General features: G+C 38.5%; 1 protein-coding gene across 2 annotated transcripts in view; it reads right to left on the bottom strand.

Moving 5' to 3' along the window:
- Nucleotides 1-25,590, bottom strand: part of LIMS1 (LIM zinc finger domain containing 1) — a 197,427-nt gene that overhangs the window by 141,819 nt on the left and 30,018 nt on the right. For both annotated transcript variants that reach the window (XM_072621812.1, XM_072621813.1), the window contains exon 2: nucleotides 18,122-18,229. In XM_072621812.1, coding sequence (XP_072477913.1) covers nucleotides 18,122-18,229 — 108 coding nt within the window. The remainder of the gene's footprint in view (nucleotides 1-18,121; nucleotides 18,230-25,590) is intronic.

Below are 25,590 nucleotides of genomic sequence, written 5' to 3'. Positions count from 1 at the left end.
AAATGCAATGAAGAAAGTTACTTCAAATGGGTGCCATCCGGATCCATCACATATCTATTTTTACTAGCTTATGCAGTAGAAGGAAATTAAAACTACCCAACCGAACACTTCCTTCTTTTCAAAGGTCCCTTTCTTTTTTAAGGGGACAGGCTATGAGATGTTTGGCAATATTCTCAAACAGCTAAGCCTCTAAAATTACAGAAAATTCTCAGTCACACAGAAAACATGCCTAGAGAGATCATTATTGCCCAACATGTTTCCAACAGTTTTCCTCCATGGTTTAGTGGTTTGACTGAAGCGCTAATATTTCTTGCAATATCTCTGCAACCCTAAGTCTTTAGGGAAAAGAATAAGTTACATGTGTTTGTGAAAGAGTCACTGTTGAAAGTGTTGATTACTGTACCCTCTCTTATTACTGCTAATAAATATTCATGAAAACCCTGAAATTAAGCTGAGGTTTAGGGTTAGGGCTGCACATTTAGGGTTAAGGTTCTGCCTCTTGGTTAACGATTACCTCCCTCCCCAAATTCAAATATATGAATATATACGTATATCTATCTATTTAAACAACGTTAAAGAATTGTTTTTGTAACCAATGCCTGCTCAAAGCATGGAAATCTGGAAGTCAGAATTTTTATATGGTCCCCACTGTTTCATTACTGTATATACAGACACCAAATTATTATTGTCTTTTGTTATTCCCATATAAAGGTTCCCATGAAGTCTCAAGCAGAAAGCAGCATACTGAAGGCTGTGAAGATGTGTATTTTAGTCGAGCTCCTGTCTGATTACCAAGGCTTCAGTTACTCAGACTTGTGGTCATTTTATTCATAAAAAGGAAATGCTTAAAAAAAAGAACAAAAAGGAAATGCTCATAAAATCCCTTCTCATGGGGTTTTTGCAAGAAGAGTGAGATGGAAATAGAACGTTTTGGGGAATTTTGAGAAGTTATTTCTTTAAATAGTATGGTGCAGAAGAACCTTTATTATTGAAAACTAACAAGGAATGCAGGGTGATTCAATGGAAAGAACACTGACTTTGCAATCACAGACAGGACTGGCGTTCAAATTCTGCCTTTATGATTTACTTCCTATGAGACTCTGGACAAGGCATCTTAATGTCTCTGGACTTTGACTTCCTTATCTGTAAAATGAAGAATTTGTACTAGAGGCAGCTATGTGAGGAAGTGGATAGAACACTGAGCTTTTTGCCTCAGTTTCCTTATTTATAAAATGGGAATAATAGCACCTATCTCCCAGTTTTGTTGTGAGGTTCAAAATAAAATAATGAAGTGCTTAGCACAGTAGCACATAGTCTGGTACATAGTACATAAAATAATAATTACAAAGTGCTTAGCACAGTAGCACATAGTCTGGTACATAGTACATAAAATAATAATTACAAAGTGCTTAGCACAGTAGTACATAGCCTGGTACATGAATATTTCCTATAGGTGGCTCCAAGACAACTAGGTGGGACAGTGGACATGCTGAAACTAAAGTCAGGAAGACTCATCTACCTGAATTGAAATCTGGCCTCAGACACTTACTAGCTGTGTGACCCTGGGCAAGTCACTGAACTACATTTGCCTCAGTTTCCTCACCTGTAAAATGAGCTGGAGAAAGAAATGGCAAACCACTCCAGTATCTTTGGCAAGAAAACCCCAAATGGGGTCACAAAGAGTTGGACACAACTAAACAACAATAAATTATTATTGGATCAATAGTTCAATTTTTGTTTTCAGGATCCCTTCCTATTCTTAAAAAATGAGAATCCCTCAAACAGCTTTTGTTTATGGTAGATTATATTTGCTTCTATTTACCATGTTATAAATTAAAATGTTTGGGAATTATTATGAAAATAGTTTCTACCTAAGGACACCCTGAAAGCGTCCTTGGAAAACACTTTGAGAACTGGTCTAAATGGTTGCAGAAGTCTTTTCCAGCCCTAAATTTGGGGTCACAAAGAGTCAGAACAACTGAACAATTCATGAAACAGGGGAATCCTCAAGGGTCTCTTGAAGGAAGTGCTACTTGAGCTAAGCTCCAGGCGGAGCTCTGTGAGTGAGGAGGGACGGCATTCGAGGCAAGGGGCATAAGTTTGGAGGCGGGAGATTGGAGTTGGGGGCGGGGCAGCAAGTCAGTTTAGCTATAGTATATAGGGTATGGGCAGGAGTAGCAGGCCCTCAGTATGAAAAGATACACTGGAGCCAGAGTCTGAAGTACTGCAAGTGCCAAACAGTGAGTGTAACCTCCGAGTCTTCTCTATGGATGTTTTGTTGCCCGGTGCCAAAAAGCCATTCCTTTGTTGATACAGAGAATTTTGTTTTGTCTTTTGTTTTAAGAGAGATTAGGAATTGCTCAGGGGAGCTGTGAAAGGAGGGAGAAAGTTGTAAAAGAAGGGCAAAGACTGTTTGGAGGAATTTGGGTTAGAAGCCAGCGCAATTTCTAAAGCCTAAGCGTTCCAGAGAGCTAGTCTTGGTAGAGACAAAATTTGAAAATAAGTTCCGAAAGAGTGTCATTTCTGACTTTGTAACTCTTGTACATAGCCCAGTCTCTGGCATGACGTTGTTCAGTCATTCAGTTGGACTGGATTCTACCTGACCCATGGATTGTTTTCCATGGGTGTTCTTAGCAAATAGGACTAAGAAAAAAAGACTTCTAATTTATGCTTTCATAAAATCTCAGGGATGAAAGAGTCTTTGAAAAATCACCCAGTCAATGCCCATTCCTTCAAATGAATTTACACATAAACTACTTCCAACAGGTAGGAATTTGTCCTTTTAAAAAAAAAAAAATCTGTCTTCTATTAGAAAGCATTTAAAGATTTTCTAGTATCTTTATATATGCCTTCTGATGTTCAAATATTCTTTTGGAACAAGGTTGTTCTTTTTTTATACAAACTTGAATCCTTCCTGCTGAAGTTTAATCTAATTTCTTCCTGTTGTTTTCATAACAGAAATGGAATTTGGCTCAACAAACTCGAGACAAAATGGCCCATCATTTTTAAGACTGTTACTCAATTATGCCTCAGTCACATTTCATATGGCATCTTTGTTCCTGTTGGATCCAGCCTTGGGTCCCTGCTGCTTTGGTGGTCTGCCCAATCATTACTTCACACTGGGTAGAATGCAGAAAATAGCAGTCCAGAATGAAAAGTGCCAACTCTAGATCACTGTGGCTCATATTTGGATTGGAAAGGTCTATTCACTTGTAAATATTTTACTCTGTACTTCAGCTATCAGATGATAATTTGGTCCACAGAGAGATGAGCCCAGAGGATATATATGTTTTAAGAAAACCAGTATCAACCCTTGAAATCAGCAACCTGATTTGACAACTGTCCAAAAATGGAATGAGGGGCTTCAATGTATGGCTGCTACTATTACTATTAACAATAGCTATCATTCACATAACACTTGCAGGTTTGCAAAATACTCTGTCTATGCTTATCTCATTTGGTCATCACAACAACCTGGGGAGGGAGATACTATTATTGATCTCTATTTTACAGATGAGGAAACAAAGGGTAAGTGACTATCCCAGGGCCACACAGCTAGTAAATACCTGAAAAGACTCAGGTCTTCCCAACTCTAAGTCCATCATTCTATCCATTACGCTACCTAGTTACTATTTTTCAGAAATAGCATAGGGAATTTTCCTTACTGAACTGTGGCTTGATCTAGATGACCTCTGAGATTCCTTCCAAGTCATGGTATGGTGCAATGTGTAACAGGATTGAAAGTGGGAGAATCTGGACTCAAATAGTGGCTATGCTACTTATCCACTGTATATTGTCGTTCAGTTGTTTCTGAATCTTCTTGACCCCATTTGGGGTTTTCTTGGCAAAGATACTGTTTTGCCACTTTCTCCAGCTCATTTTACAGATGAGGAAACTGAGGCAAACAAGGTTAAAGGACTTGCCCAGGGTCACACTGCTAGTCAGTGTCTGAGGCTGAATTTGAACTCAGGTCTTCCTGCATCCAGGCCCGGAGCTCTATTCACTGAGTCAACTAGCTACATAGTAGGAATAATAGTCTAAACTTCAAGCTACCTTACAATTTAAAACTTATCTAGTTCAGCAGACTAAAGGCTCAAGCTATTGGTACCAATTCCTTTTAGTACAAACAGCCACAAGGCACTCCAATAGTTCTCTATAGGCACAGAGAGTTTCAATCAGCTAAACCAACTTAAAGCATCCTCAGTGAATATTGCTATTGAATATCTTTCCTCAGCTATAGCTAAGTAAATCTCCTTTTATTAAGTGTCGAATGATCTCTGAGTATTTCATTTCATTCCAGTATTGGACTTAAACTACCAGGGGACTGGATGGAGTCAGGCCCACACCATAATACTCTGTTTGACCTTGGACAAGTTCCCTCAGCTCTCTGTGCCTCAGTTTCCTCATTTAAACTCCTTTCCTCCTCTGCCACCTCCTGCCTGCCTGATGTTGCATAGTCATGTTGCTCTCTGGGCCCTGGCTTCCTCATCTCTAAAAGAAAAGGGGACCCGGGGCAGCTAGGTGAGACGACCTCCAGGTTCCTTGGAGCTTGACAGTTATAATTCCATGACCTGAAATCCTGTGTTTCTCTAAACCTTCCAGGTTGGGTACATTTAGGGTTTTCAGCCTCATATTTCCATGGTGGGGAAAGGGATAAAAGCATTCATCTTAGATGCTGACATGCATCTTGCCTGGCTCCTTCTTCCACATTATACTAAGTTACCAACCCATCCTTATTTCTTTACTAGGACGATCACTCTTCACTTAAAAAAAAATACTAATTTCTTTTTCAGCTCCACGGATCTCAATCTAACAACATAAAATTCCATCCATCTCAACAACCCTTTTGGAAGCATTTGCCCCCTGAGTTTTAAAGAAACTTTCTTTAGATCAAACTGAATCTCAGTTATTTTCCCTAATCATCACTGAGCAACCAGACTAGGAGGAAAAAAAACCAAAAACCCTTTCCCTCAAAATTTGGGTGGCAGAAAAATGAACCAATCAACAAGCATTTAAGTAACAACTACATGAAAAGTACTGTGTTAGGTGCTGGGAACACAGAAACAAATATTCTCTTAAATTACTAGTTACTTATTCCATTTCTGTCACACAATCTAACAAATGAACTATCAAAAAGACATCAAATATTTTCCCCAAATTCCCAGTGAGGCTTCACAGAGGATGCATAGTTCATAATCACGGGATTTCAATGAAGCAATTACTGGACACCAATTCCAACAGGTAGCCACAAATGATCAAAATATAGTATATGTTTATTGTGATGATCTCTCCCAAGTGCCTGAGAAAAAAAATAGTCTAAGCAAATCATACACAGACAGGTTTGGAGAGAGGCTGAGGCTATCTCTAATTGGATAAAGTTCTAGACATCTAAGTGTTACTTTGCATACGGATCTTAATTAGCACCACAGAATTTATACCAAAAGGCTTTTAAAAGACAACAACTCAATTATACTTGACATCCCTAAATCCTTCAGACTGAAGAAGGGAAATAGGAATTCAAATTGACATGGTAGAAATTCAGTGTATGATAGAAAGCAACAAAAACTGCTACTTTACAAAACAAGAGTTGTTGGAGAAGTGAAAAGTGTAACCAACTGGTCTTTGTGTGGTTTGTTACTGGCTACGCAATGCCAAATGCCTAATGACTGATTCTATTTCTTTAAACTAGGTCAACCCATGGTTTTGGCATTCTGTAGACCACCCCCAACATAAGCCCATAAATTACTAACAATTTCCCCTTAAAAGGGTCTGGTGGGCAGGCGTCAGAGTGTAGCTATCAAACTTTACAGCTAAACTCATACTAGAACTTGTCTGGTTAGAGTATAACATATATAAAATAGTAATAGTATAGTGTAGAAAATAATAGATTAAAAAAAATTAAAACTAATAATTACCTTCTCTGGATGTGCACAATAAGCACTTAAGGAAATAATAATCGTTAGCCTAAGGCAGGGTTACTTGGTTATAGAAGTATCCTCACCATACAAAGACTATTTATTGAGAACCAATCTTTCACTAATACTCAATGCTTCAATTAATTGCTCATTCATTAAATAGCTATTAAGTATCTACTACGTGTAAGGCACTATTGCCAGGGGCTTACTTTAGAAGGATATACAGTGGCACAGGCAATGCCTCCAAAGAATCATCACATGATAAAGTCACAGGACTCACACACTGATAAATGTAGGGCTAGAAGGAGCTCGGAGACCACCATTTCAGGCCCACTCATTTAACTGGGAACTTGCCTCAAGTCACATAGGTAATAGACCTCAGAGTAGAATTTGAATTCAGATCTATATTACCCAAATTACTGAAGCAAGAGAAGGTAAAATGTGAGGAAAAAAAAGAAAGTTGAAGAAAAGTTGATTTTTTCATCTAGGAGTTCCTCCTTTCCTATAAAACATTGGGTGAACGGAAAAGTTGAAGTAGAAATCTTAGAAATAATTAATCAAAAGGGAAAGAAAGCCTACTGATGACTTTTAAGACTCAAAATTGGAAACCACACCCCCTAAGGGACTGGGCCCTGTGGGGCAATCCTGAAAGCTAATCAATCAACAAACATTTATTAACACACACACACACACACACACACACACACACACACACACACACACACACACACACACACACACACACACACACTGATTCCTTAGAAATAAGTTCTCTTTCCAGTTCCTGTTGGATTGAAGTAAAGCTGTACTGCTGCTCTACCTCCTCCCCTCACCCTTCAAGAAGCAGGTCCCATCTAGTCTCTCATTCTGCTGGTGAACTCTTTCCTTTTATCTATTGCTGAGAAGGGACCACAGTCAGTTAGTTATTATCCCAGACATATTACAATAGCTCCCGTGTTCACAGGAGCCTAAGTTTAGAGTTAGAAGGGACCTTAGAGGTCACTTGGTCTAGTACTTCCTTTTATTTAAATCTTAATGTGCTTTATTGATGCCATCAACCCCCCTCCTTTTTATGGCAGAGGACAGTGAGCCCCAAAGGGGCTTAAGTGACTTGCCTAACACAATAGCATGATCCAAAGCACTTGGAAAGGCAGAACAAGGGAAGGAGTGGGGGAAAACCAAGGGCCAGTTCTCCAGATAGCTAGGTGGTCAAGCCATTCGATACATTTTTGCCATTTACATTTCAGTCAACTCCCCTGGAATGCTGAGTGGGTGACGTGAGAACTGGTAGTTTTTCCACAGGCTAACAGATTTTACAGTATCCAAACCTGTGCCTTCTGTAAAGACAGGGTGGCACAATGGAGCGAAAACTCTGAAAATAGTGGTAAATGGATTATCTCAGAACTTTACTGCATCCTAAGAACTAACAAATGGGAATAACAGAGGTAAATTTGGGAAGACTTACGTGAACTCATGCACAACAAAGTAAGCAGAACCAAGAAAACCACAATATAAGGGTTGTAATAATTTAAAGGAAAATACTGATATCAGGGCAGCCGCATGATGCCATGGATAGAATCCTACATCATACACCTACTAGCTGTGTGACCTTGGCCCAGTTTCCTCATCTCTACCTCGCAGGGTTGTTGAAAGTGCTTCACAAACTTTAAAGGCACAATGTGGTTATCATTATTATCATCCCGGCTCAGATCAATGCCATGACAATCTTGACTCCAGAGATCTGCTGATGAAACATACTCCTTCCCTCCTCTGTTGAGAGGTAGTGAGTTACAGAAATGAAATGAGGAATATGCTGTCAGATATGGCCAGCGTGTCTATTTGTTTTCTTTAATTGTAATGTGAAAGGGAGGGCTCTACTGGGAGATGATGTGAGATATGACAGTGATATATGAAAGGAAGGGCACACAGGTAGCGCAACAGATAGAGCACTGATTTTGAAATCAAGAAGACTCCTCTTCCTGAGTTCAAATCTGACCTCAGACATCAGCTGCGCGACCCTGGGCAAGTCACTTAAATCTGTTTGCCTCAGTTTTCTCATCAGGGAAATGAGGAGAAGGAAACTGCAAACCACTCCAGAATCTCTGCCAAGAAAACCCCGAATGGGATCACAGAGAGTCAGATGTGACTGAAAAAAATGATACAACCACAAAAATTGGAAAAGAAAAAGAGGGGGTCAATAAAAAAATATAAAACCTAGAGTCAGGTCCCTCTAACAACTAAATAATTTTTTGGTAAAGTAAAAAAAAATTCCCTGAGCTTTAGTTTCCATCTGTAAAACAGATATGCCATCTGGCCTCCCTCTATCTCACAGAGTTGTTGTGAAGGACTTTGTGAAATTTAAAGAATAAGAAAAACATGAGTTGTTATTAATATAAAACTATTCACTCAGGGGACTAGAGGCCATTAGGGTTTTATGGATGTACCAGACAAAATTCCTTCAAATTAAAAGTGTTGGAAGGATGAATGTATCAAAAATGCTAACACTGCCTATTCATAACTAATAGCATGGGCAGATTTAGGACCCAAATGGGCACAAAACACACACTGCTATAACACAACTAATGAGAAGTTAAAGCAATGAGGAAATTATACAAGTGATTAGGAATCAACTTGGATAAAAAAAAAATCACCAAGATCTTTTAAAAATCCATCAAATATGCTATCTGAATTACTGAAAGACATTTAAGGTATCACTCACAAACACCTCAGTATTTCTGGCAGATTCCAAACAACAATCCATATGAAGTCTTTTCTCATGTTTTGTAACTGAGCTCTACATACCATAGGTTGGAAATAACATCTGAGGGTATCTGGACACATTATGACTATTTTCATAGTTCCCTAAATAGGGCAAAGCAAATACTGAACTAAATACAAAAAATAAAAAGTGTTTCACATGGAATGACCTTTCACCCTAGACCAGGGGTTCTTAACCTGGGGGTCACAAACTTTGGAAAATATATTTCAGCATAACTGATTTCCTTCGTAATCCCATATATTTTAATCCTTCATTAATCCTTCAATCCTTCATTTTAATCCCTGTTCTACAAAAGGGGCCCATAGGCTTCATCAGACTACCAAAATATGTATATGACATATAAAAAACATGTTAAGAACCTCTAATTCTAGACATATCTGCTAAATCCTCAAAGAAGTAGATATCTAATGTTTGCAGTTTTGGGATAGGCTAAAAATCATCTCTTCTGCAGTCAAAACTAAGCAAAAAAAAAATTTTTTTAATGTAAACAAAGAATAATTTTTAAAAATCTGAGTTACCCTGAAAAAGCTGTTATACTAGTGATATTCTATTATTTGCAAACTTAATCACAAGAAGTCTTTTCTCTCAAGACACAAAAGAAGTTTGCTCTTCCCAAGACAAGTAAGGTAGTAAAGGTATTTATACTTTGCTTTTGGGGATTGACTTTTTTTTAAAAATGCATTTTTTTCTTCTTTTAAAAAAGTATTCATTTTGCATTTTATTTTTCCTCAATTCTATGTAAAACCAATTTTTAACATTTGCCTTTAAAATTTTGAGTTTCAAATTTTCTCCCTTCCTCCTACTCCTCCTCATTGAGAAGGCAAGCAATTTGATATAGATTATATATCTGTAATAAAGTGTATCTTTTCTAAAGGCATTATTCAGAGGACTCCACTATTCTCCAGGAAAGAGAAGACCTCTATCCATCTGATTTTCTGAGAAAATCAAACAAGAGTTCCCACAGTGACTGATTACTTTTCCATGAGTGGTATACAGACCATGTTTTTTATATAACTAATAAACCAAGTATATTTAAGAGTACATCTCTCCCCCAAAATAGGCCCTCTTATTTTTCAATTTTCGATTATGTACAATGAAAACATTTTCCTAAAAAAATTATTAGGCCTTTGTTCTTCAGAGGTAACAATGCTATCCTATTTTGCCTCTTAAGTAACAATTTAATTTGAAAACATAAAACACTATTAAAAATAACAATTCTTTCAAAACTTTTTTTGATTGCCACTTCTATAAGATCAACCAATAAGCATTTATTAAGCACCTACTGTATACTAGATACTATTCTCTGTGCTGGGGATACAAAAACAAAAATGAGACAGTCCCTATCCATAAGAAATTTACATTCTAATTGCTGGAATAAGCACATGTAACTATAGTACATTAAAAATATAGGAATGGAGGATGGGTCCTATGAGTTCATTGGTTTGTAGAACTTACAGATAAGAAAATTCTCTTGGGACCTCCTCTAGAACTTAAAGTCTTAAAAGACTGACAAGAGAACAGGGAGGTTGTGATTTCCTCAGAGGCACAAGGCCAGTCTATGACTAGGACCTCAATCCAGGTCTTCCTGGCTATAAGGGCAGCTCTTTATCCACCATACCAAGATACGTATTGAAGTATACATCCAAAATAAAGACAAGGTAATTTTTGGGGGAAAGACACTAACAGCTAGTGGGGGAGCAGAAAGGAATCTTTAAAAGCTTCCTGTAGAGGGTGCTGTTTAGGCTGAGCATGAAGAAAAAGGATTTGTAAGAGGTGGAGGTGAGGAGGGAACACATTCCTGGCATGTGACATGAGATATTATATTATATTTCTCCTCCCATTCACAGACAAACTCCTTGTCTCTACTTCACCCCCTCCTCACACTTCTTCACCCCTGTAATCTGGCTTCTGCACTTACCAACTGATTACCTTGCCTTCTCCAATTCAGTCCAACAGAATTTCTCTTCTCTGTCTATGCCCTTCTCTCTCAACGGTTTTATCAGTTCCTTTGGGTTCAAAGATTATCTCTACACAGAATGTCTTCCAAATCTATAGCTCCAGTCCTAATCGTTCCCCTATACTCCAGTCTGCAGTCACCAATGGTTTGTTATGCATCTCTACCTGGATGTCCCTTATGCATTGGAAGCTCAACTAAAGCAGAATCCATATTCTCCCTCCCTTCATTCCCATCCCCAATGTGCCTCTCCCTGCAAAACTTTATTTCTGTTAAAGATGTCATCATACTTCTTGTCACCTGAGTTTACAACCTCAAGAATCAGTTTTGACTCTTACTGTCCCATATCCAATCAGCTGCCAAGTCTTACCCATCTTACATCCATAACATATTTCACATCTTTCTCCTCTTCTCCCCTTACATGGACTTTATTTTAAATTAAGGCTCTTATCACTTCTTATCAGGACTATAACTGCCTCCCAATTAGGCCCCCTGTTTCCAGGCTCCTCCCTCTCTTAAATTATCCTCCTTACAGGAAAAAAATACTTTTGCTGGAGCACAGGATCTGACCACATCATTTCCTTGATCAAGAAGCTCCAATGACTCTCTACTACCTCTAAGATAAAATACAAACTCTCCCAAAATTCATTACGAAATTCAAATCACCCTTGGAGATTACTTTAGATAAATGAATTATTCACAAAGCCTGGCAGCGAGTGGGAGGGAATCCAGCATCACTTACACATTCAAAAAAGAATGCAAGAAACTCAGTATATATCACTCTAGGTCTCCTATGTATATAATGAGTCCCTTACTTAACACCATAGATCTAGAAATGAAGGGGACTTCAGGGGTCATCTGATCTAACCCCCTCATTTTACATAGCAGGAAAAGGTAGGTAGGTGGTGCAATGGATAGAGCACTGGCCTGAAGTCATCAGGAAAAGTTGAGTGCAAAGCTAGCATCAGACATTTACTAGCTTTGTGACCCTGGGCAAGTCACTTGACCCTGTTTACCTCAGTTTCCTCGTCTGTAAAATGAGCTGGAGATGAGAATGGCAAACTACTCCAGAATCTTTGCCAAGAAAACTCCAAATGGGGTCATGGAGAATCAAGACACAGCTGAGACGACTGAACAACAACATAGAGGTAATAAAGTGATGGGCCCTGGGTTGAACTCTGATTTTGTGACTCCAAGTTCAGTGCTCTAAGATCTGCCCCACTGGAAGCCTGTTAATTGAGCAGCACATAGGTGGGACAGGCTGTGGTCATGTACATCACCCATGAGTTATTTAATGTTCTGTTGACCTGGGCTAATCAATCAATCAGTAAACATTTATTAAGAGCCTTCTATGTGCTGGGCACTGTTCTAAGCCCTGGGGATATAAAAAAGAGACAGAAAAAGATAGTCCCTGATGTGAAGGAGCTTACAGTCTAATAGGGGAGACAACACGCCAACAAATATAGACAAAACTATATACAGGATAAATAGAAAATAGAAAAGGATTTTAAGCTGGAACTTAAAGGAAGCCAGGGAAGTCAGTATCAGGTAGGAGGAGGGAAAGCATTCCAGGAATAGGGGATGGTCAGAGAAAATGCCCAGAACCTAGAGACGGAGCATCTTGTGTGTGGAACAGCCAGGAAACCAGTGTCACCAGATCAAAGAGTACAGAGCTGGGGAGTAACATGTAAGAAGTCTAGAAAGGCAGTAGGGAGCTTGGTCATAATGGGTTTTGAACGCTTCAGCTGTGAATTTACTTCCTACCTGTAAATGCCCTAGAAATGTAGTTAAGAGGCTCTCCAGGTGGTCCTTGTTATTTAGAGAGCTTCTGAAGCTGAGTCCCATAGACAAAACACTTGGGAGGAATAATCAATGTACTCCTGTCCTAATGGGAAGCCATTATGTCATGGCACAAAGTCAGTTAGCATTTTATCATTCCTGGCTGTAGATAGTAATGGATTGTTTCTGTCTCTTAAAGAAAAAAGGAGACTTTTTTTTTCCCTCCAAGAATGTTTCTTTGGGTATAAAAATTAGCCAGCACTCTGCACAAGAGTAAGCAGAAAATGGAAAGATGTGCTAGCAACCTTACCCAAAGGCCCCAAGTGGACATGCAGGCTTGCAGTAAGGAGGATGCAAAATATCCTTCTAAAAAGATAACGTGAGAAGGGAATATTCCTCCAAATGCTTCTGTTAACTGACAGGAAATAAACCACAATGGGTGAGTTAAGTCTGTGATATTTTCTGCCATATCTATGACAGTAACACATAACTCAGTACCTGGCACATAGTAGGTGCTAAATAAATATTGGTTGATTGATTACAAGGTTCCATCACAACACCACCTCTATACACAATTCCTTAAAAGTTGGAAGAGTATAGACTTACAAATAAACCAGAACTTTCCTTGGCTTCGGAACAATTTGGTGCACTTCGGTGATGTGCCGTTCTGGATTTATCTCCAAGCCCTCCCTGGCACAGATGCCAAACTGATATTCCTATAGCAAGGTTGCCCACATAGCTCCCCTTGCTCAAGACAGGCCAATGGCTCTCTACTGCCTCCAGGATAAAATTCAAACTCCTCTGGCATCTGAAGAAGTGACTTCAGAGTATCCCCACTTATGTACTTTACATTCCAGTACAACTGGCCTTCTTGATATTACTTATTAGGAACATTCCATCTCCATCTCCACACCTTTGCAGAAGCTGTGCACCATGCTTGGAATGTTCTCTCTCCTTATTTCTTTGAATTCCTAGCCCCTTTCAAAGTTCAAATTAAGCAAAACCTCTTATACAAAGACCTTCCAGATTCCCCCCAGCCACCAATGCTCTCCCCTTGTTGAAATTATTTTGACTATATGTAATACATACTCATTTTTGTACATAATGTTTCCTCCTAGTTGAATGTAAGTTCTTTGGCAGGGACTTTTTTTTTCGCCTCTATATCCCCTTCACAGATAGTACAGTATCTGGAAAGTTGTAAGTGTTTAATAAAAGGATTATTTAATTGAGTTTGACCTTAAGGTATTTGCCCACTTCCCCAGTCTCATCTATAAATATGTGATAATCCCTAACCCCTTCAGAGTTGTTGTGAAGGTCAAATGATATAACAGATGTAAAATGCTGTGACATAAAAGTTAGAGGCCCTTTCCAGATAAAAGCTTTTATTTTGTTGTTGTATATTTGTGTTTGACTCATCACAACCCCATTTGGAGTTTTCTTTCCAGATACTGGAGTGGTTTGTATTTCCTTCTCCTACTCATTTTACAGATGAGAAAAGTGAGACAGAGTTAAGTGACTTGCCCAGGGTCACACAGCAAATCAGTTTCTGAGGTCAGATTCGAATGCAGGAAAATGAGTCTTTCAGATTCCAGGTCCAGAGCTCTACATGCACTGTACCATCTGGCTGCTAAAAACCTTTACACCTAGATACAAAAATCACAGTGTTAGATATTGCAGTATCAACACTGCCACCAACTATCTGCTACTAGCCAACTTCCAATAACTAGGACTGCAGATTGAATCCCATTCTCAGATGATCCAAAAATGATCTCACCCAAAAGGAGTTGGCCCAGAACTGATCTCAGAGACAGAAGGAGCACATGGAGCCAGAGGGGTCCCCAGTAGTACTGACCTTCTAAGGGAACTGATTCTCCAAGAAAGCTCTGGGCTAGACTGGGCAAGTTCTTTAGCTTTACTCTAGTTTTGGCAAAAAATTTTTTGGGAGAAGGGGAGTTACAGATTACTGACCAAGTAGAAACAGTTTTGTCCTCACTGTGGGAAGTGGCCAGGGCAGAGATAATCTGGAATTTTCTGGTTCTTGTCAGTTTGTGATAATAGAAGTATATGAAAATAAATCTTCTTTCTTGAGTGGACACTGAAAATTATGGAAGTCATTATGTCTAATGAGGGGGATGGAGGTGAACACTAGAGTCTCTTCCAAACTCTAGATTTCTACAGTTCTGTGATGCTCAAAGTAATTTCCCATGTTTCTTTTCATCTGGATTTGTAAACTTTGCAAAGCCTCTATTACTGAGATCACTGGTTCATTCTGCCAACTGTAAGCCACAAACAACTCTCCTTCTCCCTTCATTTATATAAAGGTTAACAATGGTGACTCACTTCAGCCAGAAACCATGAAGCAGAAATGCAGATGAAAAACTGCAAGCTCTTTTTTAAAAGAACACTGAACTCCAAAACAGAATAAAAAAAATTCTTCACCCTATAAGAATTTATTTAACAATGAGCAGAGCCAGGGTTTGGAATAGTTCAAGCCGCCAGCAGAAGGAGAGTGATCCTTGGCAAGGCTAGCAGTGAAGAGAAAGAAATGTCCATAAGTGAGAATTATCTCATACTAATTCTCTTCTCTTGTTTACCTTTGATAGTTAATCCCTGCCTTTGGCAATTTTTAGTCTCCTTCACTGTTCCAAAAGGAACCTCCCTAAATAACTCCGATTGCTTATTTTTCATTAGTCTAGGAGAGAACCAAAGTTAGGAATCTTAGTTTCTCCTTTTTCTTATTCTATGTGAAATAATCAAATATCAGTTTGTATTTTGGTAGAGTAAACAGTTATTACAAAGATGGATGAAGACATTTAATGTGTTGAATGATTCAGATTAGCAAACTATAAAACTCTGATACCATGTCAAAGTTGAAATAAAGGTCTGGGACTTGAAAGCACTTTTAGTAAGCCGATTTATGGTAACCTCTAGGGGCAGCTAGGTGGTTCAATGGATAGAGTGCAGAGCCTAGACTGAGGAAGACTCCTCTTCCTGAGTTCAAATCTGGTCTCACACACTTACTAACTATGTATGTGACTCTGGAAAGTTCTAAGTCCTCTACAACTTTAGTCAACTTAAAATGGAATACTTTGTACAGCAAAGGCACCAAAATACATTAGACTGATTAAAGTTCCCGAAGCACTGCAAGCAGCATCAAAGACACCAAAACCATTATGCAAGAAGTTAGTCAAGTACTCACACAACCTAGGCATGAAATCAATGTCTCTGCTTTACCTGAGTCACCAACAAAAATAGCAGGGCAGTTAGACTTAGTCTCTGTCTCTCTCACAGCATTATACATTCCTTTGCCAAGTAAACTGATATCCAAAAGTCTGCAAATTCTGATTAAATAAATATATCAGAAAACTCCATCTGGAATCTAAGCACCACTCCTGGGCATGATGCCTATTACAAAGGGTGTTTTCTATTATGTGAAATCTTTTCCTTTCCAGTCAAGAATAATGGGATCCCCTGACTCATTTAAAGTAATCTCCTTTCTCTTTTTGAATACATGTATTCCCTCATTAAATCTCTATGACTTTATAGTAACTGAATTTGGGTATATATGATAAAATGGCACTACAGAAGTGGGAGAGGATAAGTCCCACACTTTTCCCCTGATTCTGTGGGTTTAGTTGAAGATCAGCATTGGACAGAGGTGTAAGTCTCTATTATGGACCCAATAAAAAAGTGTCCTTTGATGTGTAGCTACAGCCAACAATCTTTCATGGAAATTGGGCAGTAAGAAGTCACCTTTGTTATCAATAAGCGTGGAGGTTGTAAAAGAATCCAGAATAACTCCTTTCTGTACAAAATGCAACAAATTACTTAGCCTAAAAAGGAGGGTGAGGGGAGAAAGTTTTCAAGGTAATAATCACAGAATCAAAACACTAAAAAACTATTTCTTATGACAAAAATGGGATTCATTCTACCATACTTCACTGAAAATACATCCCTTCTATAAACACTCTTGGAATCCATGTTATGAAATACACCATTCTTCCAGGTAGCCAAAGAAAATAAACAACAAGGGTCTGGGTTATATGTCAAATAAATGCATTTACTATTATGTAAGTTACATATGTAAGTAAACCTATGAATCTAAAAATATTACATTGAATGTCAACCAAACTTACTGTTACTATGTTATTACTGTTATAAACTTAAATTCATTTGGAACATTTTAGACGATTAATGAAAAAAAGGATGAAGCAAAAACTTCCTCTTCTCCATATCTGCGTGCTTTGGCTCAATTTTTCATAAGCAAAATAGAGAAAGTCAAATTGAATTCTGGATATCAGTTAAGTCAGCATTACACTCACTCAAAACTGTTCTGTTAATACCAATGTTCCTAATAACTACACTATTACACTTTTTATGAAGTAACTTTCTCAAAGTAGTTAAAATTCTTGATTTATTCATTAATCCTTATGTCTGTGATAAATTATTTTAGCAGCTAGAAAGGCCCAAGACCACATAATCCAGCACTTTGATTGTACAGAGGCTATACAATGACTTGCCCACGGTCAGAGTTGTGCAGAGGACAAACAAGAAATTAGTTCTTCTAAAACCTAGTCCAATGCTAGCGATAACTCAGAATGAAAATTGAGTATATTTTTCATTTCAGAGAAAAGGAAAACAGCAGTTTGCCTGTAATAAGTAACGATGACACAGAAGGTGAAATGCATATTACATTGTTACTGTAACTACTTACCTTTACACATAGCACTTTTAAGGTTTACAAAGGCACTTCCTCATACTAACTCTGTGAGGTAGGTTGTTTTACGATGAGCATAGACTGGTTGGAACACATGTCTTCTCACTTCAAGCCCAGGAATCTTTCCATAAGATGATACAATCTTTCATGTGTTTCATTGATAAAAGCAAGTTTCTGTCCGTTGCCTGGTTACTGTTTATGTCCCACAGTAAAAAGATTGTGGTGCCTATATTCTAGGATCTTACATCAATCATCTTTTAAGCCCTTTCTGTCAAGGTGAACAGGGACAAAATGGGGCCATGACATTAACTTGATACCTGAACCTTCATCCGTTAAAGTGATAGCATGAGCGTTTAAAGACCCTCTACCTTCAGTGTTCTGAGTGAGGTATTAGAGATGTGTGGACAAAGACGTGGGGCAAATGGCCATTTCAGAATCAGTGCAAAATACACTGGAGTTGAAAGACCTACTTTCAAATGCCACCTCTGGTACTTATCACCACCAAGTCACCTCCCTTCTCTGAACCTCAGTTCCCTCATCTGCAAAATGAGGGGGAGTAATAAGATCTTTAAGTCGCATTCTAGGTCTAAATCTATGATTCCATGGTTCAAGAAACTAGCACTTTATATAAAGCGTTTACATACATATGATATGTAATATATATTATAGACAGAATAGATAGTGTTTATATGAAGAGAACACTAGCCAAGCCTAGAAAGGTTGATGAATTGGTGGAGGTTAGAGGACTGGGCCCCAACAAAGTAGCCTCAAACATTAGCCCTCGGGGAATCATAACTTAGAAGAGAATGCAAATTTCATTTTTTAATGAGCTCAGTGGAAGAAGGCAGCCCACAGGAAAAACAACAAAATTACACACAGGCTGGATTGGTTTTCTTTACTCACATACCCTGTAAAACACAGCAGCCAACAACAATGATTTACAATAACAGAGATAATACATCACAAGCCAATCCTACCTTACATCAGGAATGCCTGGAGTCCAGCCCAGGTGCCCAGTCTGAGTTGGTTCTTCACTCCTCAGTCCCAGGTGCTGTTTGCTTCCTCCCTCTGCCACAGGTGAATTTCTGCAAGTTCAAGGCAATGTAAATTAACTGCTCAATTTCTCCGGTCTGCCATACATGGCTTCTGAACTTTCAGGCTCCTACTTTAATCAATCAGTTTCAATATATCACCCTCCTTGTTTCACAATAGGTCTCAGCACTTTCCATTTATTTGTTCCTCTGGGGAGAAAAGAGTCTGAAATTACCCTCCCCCCAAAATGTTTTACTATAAAAGTCTTTTTTTTTAATGAAGCCAATAGACTAGGTGAGACAGGTCTGTGCTTACTTACAAGGCTAGGTTAAATGTGCCAGGTTGGAATCAATTCAAAGCAGACTCACTCTATATACTGAGAAGAGGAGGCACCTGAATCTATTAGTCCTTCACTATGGACCATCATATCTAAATGACTCCCCCATGCACAGACCTAAGGAATGAATAGTTGAGTTAGGAATCAGGAAAATCTATCTAGTAGTAAGAGAATATTGTGAGTACTGAGTTCTTACTTATGCCTCTCAGAAAGAACTCAATATTCATAAACCCCAGTTGTCCCAATAAGGGGGTCATAAAGTAGGGTATTATATGCTAGGCCAAAGAAAAGTTCCTGCCCTTCTGTCAGAAAATGAACCAGCCACATTCAAAATCAGGAATGCCAAAGCAGAGGTAATTATCCTTAACATGTTGGGGGAAGTCTTTTAATATAAAGTTTTTAAAGTAAATAGCAACCCTCCATAGAGGGCACAACAAAAAATTCCAAAAAACAAGATATTACTAGTGACCATCACATCCTTTCCTAGGACCAGTGGGTCAAGTCTAGATGAAGAAAGAGGGGAAGCAAGAGGGAGGAGACAGAAAAGAAAAGAGAGAGGGAGAGAGTCAGACAAAAGAAACTTTGACAGGGGGTGAATATCTTATCACAAATACGGGAGAGACAAGGTGAAAGGATAGTGCAAAAGAAGAGGAGGGTTTTATTTCACTTAATTTTTCTTCTGTCAAATCAGACTACCTGAAATTTATCCCTCTCTCCTAGTAACCTACCTTTGTGCCTTTCCCTATGCTTAACAAAGACCCTATGCTAGTCTTTGTTAAACATAATGACTTTCATCACAGGCTCATTTTAGATTGGGGATACAGGCTGCTAACAAACTGGTCAGGCAGCTAACTAGTCCAGGTTGGGGGGGGGGGGCATATTCTTGAATAAATTTGATAAACCACTTTGGATTGGGATAATAATAAACAAATCAGGCTAAAGCACAAACCAGGACAACAGAGGTAACATTAAACCAACCGATCCTAACCTTAGAGTTGAAGCAACATTTCAGTGACTCCTCTTCAAGTGTGAACTGCTAAGAGCTGATTGGCTCATTCCAGAGTACATGCTTTCCAATTAAACCCATCTGTATTCTCCCAGTCTAAAGAGCAGATAAATAAATGCCACAGATAAAGAGGGAAAAAGAGGAATAATGCTTTTGTAAGGTGGTATTCACCTTCAATAAAAATCTAACTGCAGAAATTTAGGAATGTTTCCTATTTAAAATAAATATAAATGAATTCATTTTAGGATTTCTTCAAAGGTTCTAGTCTCCCTAAGAGGGTGGTGTGGAGGGCGGGAGGGACACAAGGCTCATGGCATTCCGTTTGCTGACATTCCAGTACTCCACTCCTCATATCAAGTGATGTTGTGAGAAGTTCATCAAAATTAAACATTTATACTGCCTGTTCTCAATCTCACACACTTAATCTGGTCTTTGTAAGAAGCCTATGGGGTAGGTAAGAGGTACCTGATATAACGTAAAGAATATCATTGGTCCTGGAAACGGAAATCCTTGGGTTTGAGTCCACACTCAGACTTATTATGGGTGTGACTTTGGGCAAGTCACTTTACCTCTCCGAGCCCCAGATTCTGTAAAATGGACACAGTGATACCTGAACTCCCTGATAGGGTTGTTTTGAGCAAAGTGAGAGTTATTATTCCTGGATCCCTGTTTAATAGATGAGGCACTGCAGTGACCATCATTCTATTTGCCCATCTTCCTACCATTCTGATACACTCCATTCTCTGCCTCCTCCCTGCAGACTGTTCCCCTTGTTGGTAAAAGTGGGAAATGAGGTACTCTGCCCATCTGCCCCCCATACCACCATGCACACTATCTGCCTCTCCTTTCTATCTCAGGGAATAGTAATCCAATTAACACCAGCATTTCTGGAAAGGACAATTCAGTCACTGGGGCCATGACTCCTCCATCTGCTCTATAACTTTGCAGAATAAAACATGACCCTAATAATAATAGGTTTTTTTTTAAAAAAAATAAAACAAGTCTAAATTGGAAAACTTGTGGAAAAGTAGAAGGATCAGTATCTGTACAAAAGACCATTACAAGAGCAAAATAAGGACTGATGGCTGCAAAAATAGGAATACATGGTGATGCTTCTAAGCAACGGATGATCACATATTCTTTGGATATAAACACAAGGTAGTTTGAGAAGAAGGATATTAGCTTAAGAGAATAAGGAAAGGCTTCATGAAGAAGGTGGTAATCTTGCGACATCTTGAGGAAATCTAGGGATTCTATGTAGCAAAGGTGAGGAGGGAGAGTACTGTGGGCATGGGGAGAGGCTAGCACAAAAGTATAGACTATCTACTACAGAGGTAAGAGATGGAGAGCCTTGTGTCAGGAACACTGATAAGGCCAGCTTCAACCATGCTGGAAACAAGGGGTTATGGTCAGGTCATGAAGAACTTTATAAGCTAAACAAAAGAGTTTATATATTCTTCTAGAGACAAACGGAAACCACTAAAGTGAGGAGAGTTGAAGCAGGGAAGACTGTGTAATAATCATTCTAGGCAAGAAGTAATGATGACTTGGACTAAGGGGGTGGCTGAAAGAAGGGAACGGACGAGAGAGATGTTTTGGAGGTAGAAACAGATTCAGCAACTTATTGGATGTTTACAGATTGGGAGAGTGAGAAAGAGGAACCAAGGATAACACCAAAATTACAAATTGGGGGATCAGAAATAATGGTTGTGTCTTTGATAGAAATAGGGAATATTGGAAGAAAGGTGAGTTGGGGGCAGGGGGGAGAAGATACATTCATTCAGCTTTAGGAATGTTGAGTTTGAGATATCGACAGAGCATCTCTTCAGTTTAAAATGTCCAGTAGACAATGAGAAGTGCTAGACTGAAGATCAGAGGAGACACTGAAGATGGATATGTTAGATCTTAGGGCATATACCCCAGGGGTACCATTGATAAAAAGGCTCCTTATACATCAAAATATTTATAGCAGTACTTTTTGTGGTGGCAAAGAACTGGAAATAAAGTAGATACCTATCGATTGGGGAATGGCTAAACAAATTGTGGGTATATGAATATAATGGAATATTACTATGCTATAAGAAAAATGACAAACATGATAAATATAGAACACTGGAAAAAATTACATGTGTTAATAAAAAGTGAAGGAAGCTGAGCCAGGAAAATGGTATACACGATGACAACAATGTTGCAAGGTTTTGAATAAGACAGGCCACAAAGAAGAAGATTCGTCTTTCCTCGGTTTCAGGAATATCCATGGGAGTGAAACATTGCATGTACTGTTAATTTTTTTCTAGGTAGTATCAATTTTGCTGACTGATTTTCCTCTTCTTTTTTAAAAAAAATTCTTTGTTAAATGAGATCACTGTCTGGGAGGATGAAGGCAGTGTGATACAGGGGAATTTTAGGCAATGTAAAAACAAAAGATCAATAACATTTTATTTTTTGCAAAATAAATAAACCATGTCATCAAAGTAACACTACAGCACATATTATAAGAAACGATGGAGATCTAGGAGCAAATGGATTAGACTGAGGAGGAATGAAGGGTATGATAGAAAAGTGCATTTAGCAAAAGACAAAGCTAATGATATAATCAGAGAACTGGATAACACGAGAACTGAAAGGTGTAAATACATCATTACATAAAAGAATTCTGACTGACAAAATACAACTGCATATGTGGATGTAAGTAATGGAGTGGAGAACGAATCCCTAAAGCTAAAATCCGCATCACTCATCAGTTTATTCCTTTAGTAAGAGATTAATGAGTAGTAAGACAAAGAGAAAATAATGAAAACAATTGCACTTAATTATGCATCACTCACAAAATGGAAAGTGCACTGAATTTGGAGTCAGACAACCTGGGTGTGAATCTTGGCTCAGTTACGTGTTACTTATGTGACACTTAGGAAAGTTCACCTCTCTGGATCTCATTTTCCTCAACTATAAGATGAAACAATTGAATTAAATGACTTTTGAGATTCCTTCCAACTCTAAATCTACAGCCTGTGATGCTAAAAAAAAAATGTTAGGGAAACAGGTAGAATACGGTAAGCTTTTATTCTCATAAAGGTTTGATTTAAAAATCCACTAGAGGCAGTCTGGTCTAGGTAAATAGACTTTGGAATCAGAAGAGGTTTGACCCTCTGACCCATAATGACCAGGTGACATCAGGCCGGTCAATTTTCCTCCAGGGGTCTGAGGCATGATCTAAGATTAAGTTACAGAAAAGATGCTGATCTACATTGGTAGAGGGAGTTCTTCACTACCCCAATAAAATCACAAGTCCAGTCCAAAGGAAAATAAAATTACAGAAACCACCATCATTCACTTCCTGTGTGATCTTGGCCAAATGACTTAACTACTCTGGGTTTCAGTTTCCTCATCTGCAGAATAAAAGGGTTAAACTAGAATCAGTGATGCTCAAACTTTTTGTTCTTATGATTCCTTTACACTCTTAAAATTTACAGAGGACCCCAAAGAATTTTTGTTTACGTAGGATACAGACATATATAAAATACACACACACACATACACACATACACACACACACACACACACACACACACACACAGTAGAAACTATCTGGTCATAGACTTCAGCCATGCAAAGACATGCAGACAGAAATTATACTGTAATGTTTGAGGGTCAACAAACAGGCCCACTTTGGCTAGACTACAGTGTGTGTGAAGGAGAGTAATGGTTAATAAGCTTAGAAATGTAGGCTGAGGCCAGGCTGTGAAGGGCTTTAAGGCCAAACAGAGGAGTTTATAGTTTATCCTTGGAGTTTATTGAGTAGTAGGAAAATAATTTTGGCAGCTCTGTAGAGGATGGATTGGAGTGGAAGGAGACCAGTTAGGAGGCTTTTTCTGATTCCCTTTAGGTATTATCATTTTTTTTTTTTTTTACAAAATAAGCCAGACAATTAACAGCAATAGTCCTAATCTGTGATTCAGCATGGATAGAAGATTTTGGACATCTCAAACTGTACATCCTCTAAATATCTTAAACTCAACATGTCCAAAACTGAACTCATTATCTTCCCTCCAATCCTTCCCCCTACCAAACTTTGCTATTACTGCCAAAAGCTGGTTCAAGCCTTGATGCTAAAATATACTATTATGGGACCATGGGCAAATCATTTAACCTCTCAAGGGCACCATGTAATTCTCTAGGACTATAAAACAGAGGTATTGTAGATCAGTATTAGCAAGTGGAATGAAATCACAAGTTCAGGCAAAACCAGTCAACACCTAAAAAAAACTCTGACATTATCATATGCAACATTTCATTCCCATGGACCCCCACTTCTACAAAGCAACATGAGGAATTTGTCTTCTATTTCTTCCTGGAAGCCAACCATTGGAAGCCTAATTTTCTTCGTCATCATCATCATCATCCTCTTCCTCTTCATTTAACCCCTCCTCCCATCCAGGATTCAACTATTTAACACTCATACTACTGGAATAACTTTAAACCTAAAAGTAACTCTCCAAACAGCTTGAATCCAATAAAAAAACATTAGTTTCTTTTACTCTTCATTCTTTTTCTAGTACTGTCAGAGGTCAAGAGCTTGGAATGTGATCTACCTTTGGATTAAGATAAAGGCCTCAGTAGGAAACTTCAGATAAACAGAAGATAGTAGGCAACATGGTGCAGTAAAAAAAGAAAACCCACCAATAATCAGATTCAGAAGAACTGATTTCACATTTCAGTTCTACAGCTTATTAGCTGTGTGGCCTTACGCAAGTCATTTAATCTATCAGGGCTTTGGTTTCTTCAGGCATAAAGAAGTTGTGGTGTGGGTAGCTAGATGGCCTCCAATCCTGCTTCTAGTTCAGAAAGTCTATGGAGTCTATGAAAGCCTCCAAACTCAAGTCAACGATGAAAATCCAAGAAAAATCAATCATGGACCACATAAGACACAACATTAACAGATCAGTCAGTCCAACGGCCAGAGGAAAGCAATACTCTCATTGGCCAGCACTGCTGGTTGAGTTAAATTGAGATTCCATTGACTCCAGAGGTCAGAGAAACATGGAAGCTACTGCTGGAGGAATGTAAGATAGCAGAAAGTGACAGGAACCACAGAAGAAACAAGATTGGCACCAAGTAACTAGAACAATTATCAATTTAAGAGGAATTAAGCAAAACAACAGAGAGTAAGATAGCTCTGGAAGCTCTTAAAAGCATGGCCTATTACAGCCCAATACACTAGTTTGCTATAAAAATGATGATTGAATTACAAAGAAAAGGTCAAATTCTGTTGACTCAATTCTGTTTGTTAAAGTAGCATAGTGGGTTTTTTAGAAAGGCTACCATGAAAATAAAATGCTTAAAATAAAATAAAAAGTTTCACTTGTCCAAAATATATCTTGTTTTCCAGCCAAAACACAAACCAAAACCTGAGGTTTTCTGCTATAATAAAATGGAAAAAAAAAACCCAAGAAATACTTCCAAGGATTTCAGCAATAACACACAGAAGTACCACTACTTCCGATCTCATCTGTCCAGCTAAATCTTATTGAAATGTGACTCTATGTGCTTCTGCCCACGCAGTGCATCATGGCCCACGATACTGAAGAAATAAAGAACAGGACACAGGAACACCACACGGCTATGTGATACAGTCAATGTGTCTCACAATAAATGTGTTCACTTAGTGCTAACTTGAAGTGCATGCTAGAATTCTGCAAAACTGAGGTCAAGAAAGCAGTAGCTCCTCAGAAATATTTATTCTCCTATCAAAAGTTATTCGGAAAATTCAATTTCATATTTTAGCTTTTCTTTCCACAGTTCACCTTATCTCCACTTACTGTTCATTTACCAGCTTTCAAAATGCTCCCTCAGGAGCTGATTAATCCAACAGATCATTAGAAAAATTTTCAAATTCGCTTTCCATTCCTGTTTCTCCCATGTTCCCCCTTATGTGCTCTTACATTATCTGACCTATCTCTGCCACAATAACAGGACCTGGGGGTGAGGAGCAGGGGCTGAGGGTGGAGTTGGTGTCTCCACTGGAGAAGAGTCTTTTTCTTTTCCAGAAGTTAAAGGGTCACACAGCCTTA

The sequence above is a fragment of the Notamacropus eugenii genome, chromosome 6, assembly GCF_028372415.1.
Source record: "Notamacropus eugenii isolate mMacEug1 chromosome 6, mMacEug1.pri_v2, whole genome shotgun sequence".
Classification (NCBI taxonomy): Eukaryota; Metazoa; Chordata; class Mammalia; order Diprotodontia; family Macropodidae; genus Notamacropus; species Notamacropus eugenii.
Note: the sequence above shows the minus strand (reverse complement) of the source record. Positions and strands in the feature narration are given on the sequence as shown.